This window comes from Dendrobium catenatum, unplaced genomic scaffold (assembly GCF_001605985.2).
Source record: "Dendrobium catenatum unplaced genomic scaffold, ASM160598v2 fragScaff_scaffold_53, whole genome shotgun sequence".
NCBI lineage: Eukaryota > Viridiplantae > Streptophyta > Magnoliopsida > Asparagales > Orchidaceae > Dendrobium > Dendrobium catenatum.
The window spans coordinates 387,813-395,674 of NW_021318515.1; the positions used below are offsets into that span (position 1 = coordinate 387,813).

The following is a 7,862-nucleotide window of genomic DNA, read 5'->3' on the forward strand; positions in this document are numbered from 1 at the left end:
AGTTGCATGTTCAATCTAGAATCATTGTAGAACATAGGTTTTAATGCCGCAGAGGCGATTTCTTGTGCTGTTGCTGTCAAATGCTGACACCTCAGTGTCGTAATGCTCCAATTTAAATAGAAGTTCAAATAGTTCATTTTAAAATACATTTTGATATTTTTGAGTTGTTACACCTTGTATTTGATAAAGTGAGTAAAATGAGTTATGAAATAACAACAAGCATTAATCCCACTATACGGGATCAATTAGATGAATATTTTTTCTCCATTATGTAAAATTTCTCATTTCAATATAATTAAAGGTTATTTTTAATACTTTCTAACCAAGTCTTTTTTATGTCTACCTCAATCATTCTTAGTAATATTATCTAATACATCTAATCTCCTAAAAAGGTCATTAGAAGCAAATGTTTTATGTGACCAAACCATCTAAGGTGATTGTCTTTAATCTTATTTAGCACTAGAGATGCTCCAACCTTTTCATGAGTATAATAAGTTCATGAAACAAAATTTAAAGAAAGAGGCTTTTATGTGAAATTAAATGTCAAATTTTATGAATTTTCATTCTTGATCTTAACCTCAGACCCCTTATTTAAAGACAGAGGATTCAAGCGTTATCCAGTTAGAATGATTGACCGCAAAGCATGTGTAAGTAGCTTTTCAAGTACATCATTAAATCTCCGAGTTCAATCCTCGATTGATGGTGAAATCTATCAAGTTCGAGTACATTAGGGGCAAGGGAATTTCAAGTGGATCATTGAAAGGGGTAGAGAATAGATAAAACACCAATGGAAAAAAGTACTCTATGTTGAGTTGGAACTAACACTGAGAGACGAAAGCTAGGAGAGGAAATGGGGCTAGATATCCCAATAATCTTAACCATAAATAATGTATACTAGCTAGTCGCTATGCATATTTACCCATGCAGTGTTGTAGCTAACATATTAATCATCCCACCTAAGAAGTACATTTGTGAGAATGAAACTCAAAAGGAGCACAAGCAATGATTACATGTTATGAATCCTCTTGAAACAGAGGAGTGCCTTTGAAAATAAAGATTCATGTGGTGTATATATGGTTGTAGCTAGCTTGTGCCGTAAGATGTTGGGTTAAGTTCTGCAATGAACACAACACTCATATTTAGTTTTCGCCATTGATTTTGGAACCATAAACAAACTGACGATGATAAGCTAGAGGAAGGTGATATTAACGTCAAATAATCATACACCTTATGCCTTGGATGACATATGTTATAATGGTAGGGACAAAGGGTCAAGATCCCAGGAGGGTGAGCTATCTCCAAAACCCATCCTCGATTCCAGTTTCAAGTTGCAACTTGCCATCATAAAGCTAGAATTGCTAGTAATCATCTGTCAGCCATACAATAGTGAATTCATTCCTAGGCCTTGTACACATTGCCCGTCACACTATGGGATCTGGCCATTGTCGAATTTGTTACCTTAACCACAAGGAAAGGGATGCCAAAGGCAGAACTAGTGAGTTGAGTGATGTCGTAACAAAATAGTTGTACAAGAAGTTGTGGTTGAGATTTTGCTTGATGTTGCAGAGTATACATTTTAATATATAACATAAAGAAGGAATGTGATGATCATGTTGTAGTTAATCGTGTAGCGGGAGAGTTTACTTGGTGAGCCTGAGGTAGCTCCAAGTGAGCAAGTCTGTTTTATTGTGTAGTTGAATCCTTTACGATTAATTTGGAATTCTTGGCAAATACCCTTAGTGAGTTATTGTCGATTAGTAGGTACATTGTGCAATTACACTCAACATATTGGTAAGTACTTAAGTTGAGCACTTTTGGATATTAGTAAGTACTCACGGTGAACACTTTTAGAAAGAAGATGATTTTATGAGTTATTTGATCAAGTTTGACAGTTTAACATAAAGGACCTAGTCAAGGCTAGCATTCATGAGACTTGTTGGTTATATGGTAACTTGCTAATGTTAAGGATTTGTGCAACTTCCCATTTTGAAGGAATCGAGTAATTCTCAAGTTGGCAAAATCTAATTTGTGAGTGGGTAATCCAGTTCAACATTCAATGAGTTTCTAAGCTCAATGTTTTTCCATATCTAGGCTTGATTAAATTAACTTAAGTGAATTGGTGTGTACATTAGTTCTTTAATTCTTTATATCTTTTGAAAATAAATTAAAAGGACACAAGAGCAAAATATTGCAATCCAATTCAACTTGCCCACCGCCCCTGTCGCCATACCCCAAACCCTAGTTGCAGTCACAAATATATCTAAAGTGTTGGAATCAATGAAATGCTTGGATTCTTGACATATATTTCACAAGTCAATAATTGTGTTGAACTTCATTCTTTGAACTTCATTGCTCGATATTTTGGAAACTTGAACAATTCTACAACCCATCTTTTTTCTAAAGTGAGGAAATTCAAAAGAGTCTTGACCTCAAGTATTATCAATGAGCTTCAAAAAGGATTTATTTTGAAGCTTGTTTAGTGGTCGTCTCATGTTAGTAGAGGGTTCATCAGTAAAGAAACATTTATTCAAGAAAGTAAAACATCGATGCAACTGATGAAAAGCTTGAAGAAAAATTGAGCTCCACTTCTTTCATAACCTTTGAAGGCCTCAACTCTTCAATAACACTAAGATAGTTTATTCAAAAGCCCAATATAGAAAGACAATTTCTGCTTTGACCAACCATATTAAAAACATTTCAAGTTATTAACCACTAATACAAAATTCATAAAAATGCCATCATTAATTTTGTAACATCTCAAACTTTTGATTTGGAGTTCCTCTCCCTTTTTATTCAAGAAAAATTGATTATGTAAAGCCTAAACATTTTGGCACCAAATCTATTCAAACACTAATATTCTTTTCACTCAATCTAAATGACCCTTCCACCATCACCCTAAAAGATCTAATCATGTTGTTATTCATCATAAAGATCATGTAGTTATTACATTATTTTATATAAAATAATGTCAAATTTACCCTAAGAAACTAAAGGGAGAACTTCCCAATTTCATATGATGACTTTGCTTAAAGTTCTTTGAAGTCCCTCTCATAGTGGGGGCATGAACTGAGTTATAATGAAGACCATGATGTAGTACCTTGACAAGATTGATTTCATTGGCAACATGGGAGCTATAATGGATGATGACAATGTTTTTAATGCTTGAGGGTAAAACTAATTTTTAGTTGAGGTTATGAGCGATAAGTATATTAATGCCAAAATTGGAGGGAAAGAGAGATCATTAACAAGTATGAGCTTAACTAGACTAAAGAAAATGCCCCAAGAAGTTTGCACTTAATGAAATTTTCAACCAGGAATCTAAGTTCATATTACTAAAGAGAATGAACATTCAGAGACACTTATCTCAATGAAGAACTTGAGCAAAAAAAAAGTACCATAGAAAGAAAATCATAGTTTATAGTGCTATGATTTGTAGTACTACATTTATTACAGGGAAGGAAAAGAAGTTTTCCATCATGTTTAGAGTATGATTACAACATTGCATAATGATTGTGAAAGGAGAAGATGGGTATATAATTAAAGGAACTTGAAGAGAGAGGTGTCAAACAAGACTCCAATGAGAAGTTATGATAAGATTTACATTCATAGAGGACTTAGAGAGTGGGAGAGAGAGAGAGAGAGAGTGAATAATGATTTAAAATGAATTTAGAAGAAGAAAGGAGGAAAATAATAAGTTTTAAATACTTGAAGTTTCCTTAAATAGTTGTTGGTGACAAGACTAGCATCAAGGCATAACATGATTGATGATCATGTGTAGATTAAGAGAGGATGGGTTTCAATGACCTAGGTATATGCTAATACATGACTTTCATGTTTCACGATGCACGACAAGTGTTGGTTGGTGACATTAAAGGGTGATAGTTCCTACTTGACCAAGCCATGAGATGATTTGCCGAGGGTCTTAATGATGCTGTAAAATGGGTGTCACTATAGAAAAATCACCTATTACCGGCGACATTTTCCGACGGAAATTGATCATTTTCTGGTGGCTTTAGAATTTACTGGTGGCTATCTGGCTCCATTTGGCCACCGAAAAAATTAAAACAAAATTCAAGAAACCTTGTGCCCGGTTGCCCAACCACCCAAGCTACCACTGACTGCCCAGATGCCTTCCCGAGGCCAGCTGCCAGCTTACAAAGCACCCTGCCCGCCCACCCATACGCCTTTCAATGCTGCCCACTCTCTTCCCGCCGAGTTGCCAGCTGACCACCCGCCCAACTGCCCAGGCGCGCTGCTCGCTAGCCCGAACGCCTTCCCGTGCTGCTGAAAAAAATTTAAAAAAATTAAAATTTAAATAATAATTTTAAATTTAAATCTTTTTACTTAAGGAAATAGTTAAATTAAATTAGTTAATATAATTTTGAATCTTTTTTTAATCATTTAAATAGTTAAATTTTTAATCATTTTATTTAAATTATTTAAAATCCACCGAAAAGCTAGAAAAGCCGTCGGAAAATTACGTCGGAAAGAACCGCTGGAAACATCCATCAAAAAAGCTGTCTCATTGTGTTTCGTCGGAAAGCCGCCGGAAAATTGATCGCCGTCATGCCGCTAAAAAATTCCGCCGGTAATCGATAATTTTCCTGTAGTATGTCAGGATCTAGATATGAGTTAATTTGAATAGTTGATACAAGGTTCTTGATATAGGAATGAGTTGAGATTATTTTTATAAATTAAAAAAGATATTATCATCATTTATTTGTCAAACACTAGCTATGTTAGTTACCAGTATTGATTAACATGATAGATTGTAAGTTTAACAAAGGCAATTTTTTTAGTGTTTTTATATAATAACAAGAGTAACAAACTAGATAGCTGACATTCTAAGGAAAAATGAAGAGCAATGAAACAAAAATGAAAATAACCTTTATATAGTAGAAACTAAATTAATCCTTTATCTTATCGATGATAATGAAGATTACTTCAACAGGCAGTCCGTTGTGAATTTGATCTTCTTTTTCTTAAAATTCCATTTCAAGTGTTGCATCACTAACACTTGAGAGATCTTAATTGGGTGCATGAGATTATAGGAAGAGTAGAAAACTCAATAAGCAATTATTTATTCAAGAATCAAGTGCTTAGTATTATACGGAACTCTCCATTTACATGACTAATTAATCGAAGATCTGGATTACAATATCTAAACATTTTGCAAATAACCATGTTAAGACCATTGAGATGTTCCTTAAATAACTTGCTTAAAAATTTGAGGCAAAACTCTATATTTATATTCATTGTTTAGGGTTTAGAAAATTGAATAAAAAGTAGATTATTGTATAGAGAGATTGTGTAAAATCTTTTATGGGCCATAATATTGCTCTTTTAAAATAAGTGAAATCAACAAATTTATTGTAAAACGCCTAAAATCTGCTGTTTTCGTCGTTGCTGTTCAGCTTCGTTGCTTCGCAGGAGGTGTTGAGATTGCAGGCGTCGCTTCTTCGGCTCCTTCGTGGCTGTTCGACTTTCCCCTTCTGTCGGATCGGAAGTTACGACATTTTGTTCGGAAGCAACAACGGGAGCTCGCTAGCTGTGAAGGGCTGAGCAAAGAGTTTTTTTGGTGGAATAACTGACCTAGGTTGCTGTGAAATTGCACAAGGAAGACAACGAAGATGATCATCCCTGTTCGTTGCTTTACATGTGGAAAGGTGATTGGCAGTAAGTGGGATACATATCTCGATCTTCTTCAGGCAGATTACTCCGAGGGCGATGCTTTAGATGCTCTTGGATTGGTCCGTTACTGCTGCAGAAGAATGCTTATGACTCACGTTGATCTCATTGAGAAGCTTCTCAATTACAACTCACTTGAGAAGACTGAGCCAAACATTTTATTTCCTTGGATGATATGACTGCTAAGGTCAAAATATCTATATTGTGTTAAAAACATTGTGTTTGCTGTGTTTTAGCTTGGAGTAATTTGATGTTTGATTTGACTTGGACTAAATGTTGTAGACTTGTGGGGGCCAGGGATTTTTTTTTTTTTGAAATATTCTATGTTTTGCTATAAAAAATTTTTTTTGTAAAACGCCTAAAATGTGAACACGTTTAAGAACTCCTTGAAAAAAAAAGAGAGAAAAAAAAAAAAGATAATTGCATTGCTTGCCCACTGATTGGTACTTCCAACCTCTTTTTGTTTCCATAGTTGAGCGCTAGAAGCGTCCATCAATTTGTTCAACTAAGATAATGAGCATAGCTATGGAAAAAATCATTACGTGCGGGTTCAGATTTGTCCGGAGACCAATAAAATTGCGCACCGGACGATTCTCCCATCCGGTGTCCACAAAGAATAATCGCTCGAGCTATGGAGTGCAAAATGGGACTTCAGCCACATTCTCTATGATCATGCCAACTAGGTCATCCAATGATTTTTACAAGTAAAGGGCATTTTAGGACTTTTAATAATTTATAACTATTTTGTCATAATAAGAACTATTTGAAGTGCAAGATCAACATTAGGCATAAATAGGGGCGGAACACCGTTTAGGTCGAGGGAAGGGGGGCGCTAAAAAAAATATTATTATATGATTCCTTAGGTAATTTGTCCCCCTGCATCTATATTACAAAAGTTTTTAGGCAATTGGACCCCCGATATATATTTATGAAGCGCATGACAACGATCAAGCATATGAACAAATAGGGATCGCTATTGACCCATTTTCTTGTAGTGAAAGGTCGAACCAAATTCGAGGCAACACCAATAGTTACTTATAAGTTGGCACATAGGCACAAAGATATAGGATTTTTAAAATATGTTCAAATGTGAAATATATCTTTGATCTCGGTACTTCCTTAATGACATTCAAGACAATTGATGTTGGCTATCGCCAATATTTCTTGGGGTGTAAAAATAATGTTGATCGACGCCATTATAACTACTAGGCGACCAAAATCTATAAATTAGTTGAACTTTTGGGTTGGCTCTCTAGCTTACAAGAACATAGATGCATTTTAATGATGTATTACATTTGAATGCAGTTGATTATGAACAGCTCATGTTCAGATTTACCATGGAATGCCCAATCTATTTGTAATATGAAGCCAACCATATAAACACTTCCCTTTATTTGCAGGAGAAAACATTCTTACAATGAAACTATGCTGAACCTTCTACAATATTATAGCAAACTGTGAAAAAATGCGAAGGTATCAAGAAATCTTTCGCAACAAAAACTCCGAGTTGAAGAAGCTGGAGAACATGCTCAATCGATTATTACTATTCATTTGAACCTGATAATTTTCTGAAATTCCTTGATAAATAAAATAGGACGTTTTTTTGACGAAGTTTGGCTGAAGTAAAGTGAGTATCCAGTGTAGTTTTCTTCAGGGACTTATGTTTTGTTTGTGATGGCTTTCTTACTGCTTCATAAAGCAGCTTTCTAGGACCAAAATTAAAATTTTTATACTAAAACATTGCTTTAAGAAGCAGAAAGAAAATTGTCCCAAACGAAGCCTTTGTTGGTCACAACATTAGCAGTATAAATTCAAAAGTCTCCAATACTCTCATCACTATGTGGGTTTTTATCATTATCATCATTAAAATGAAATGCTTTCTCTCCTCTTTTATCCTTCAATCAACATGCTCCTAGTCTTACTCCTATTCATCTATTCAACTATCTTCTTCTTCTCTAAACAATGAAAATTAATAAGAATATTAATTAAGATTTAAAATAATGAATGTTGATAGTTATAGCTCCTAGTCTTACTCCAAAATAGTCATCTTCAAATATTTTTCTTTTTTATCTCTTATTTTACTTAATATAAACAAATGAGTTAATCCTTCAATAACCAACCGAATTCTCTTTTTCGTATAACTTAGTTATATGTGCCACACATTGCTGATGATC

At 34.5% G+C, this 7,862-nt stretch overlaps 1 protein-coding gene across 1 annotated transcript; it reads left to right on the plus strand.

The window, feature by feature from the left end:
• Positions 1-5,538: 5,538 nt before the first annotated feature.
• Positions 5,539-5,974, plus strand: LOC110116096 (DNA-directed RNA polymerase subunit 10-like protein). The gene has a single exon (XM_020849560.2). The coding sequence runs from the start codon at positions 5,631-5,633 to the stop codon at positions 5,865-5,867; it is 237 nt and encodes a 78-aa protein (XP_020705219.1). The 5' UTR covers positions 5,539-5,630; the 3' UTR covers positions 5,868-5,974.
• Positions 5,975-7,862: the final 1,888 nt, after the last annotated feature.

Coding starts and splice junctions, on each gene's coding strand:
- LOC110116096 (XM_020849560.2), top strand. CDS start 5,631: ATGATCATCCCTGTTCGTTGCTTTACATGTGGAAAGGTGATTGGCAGT.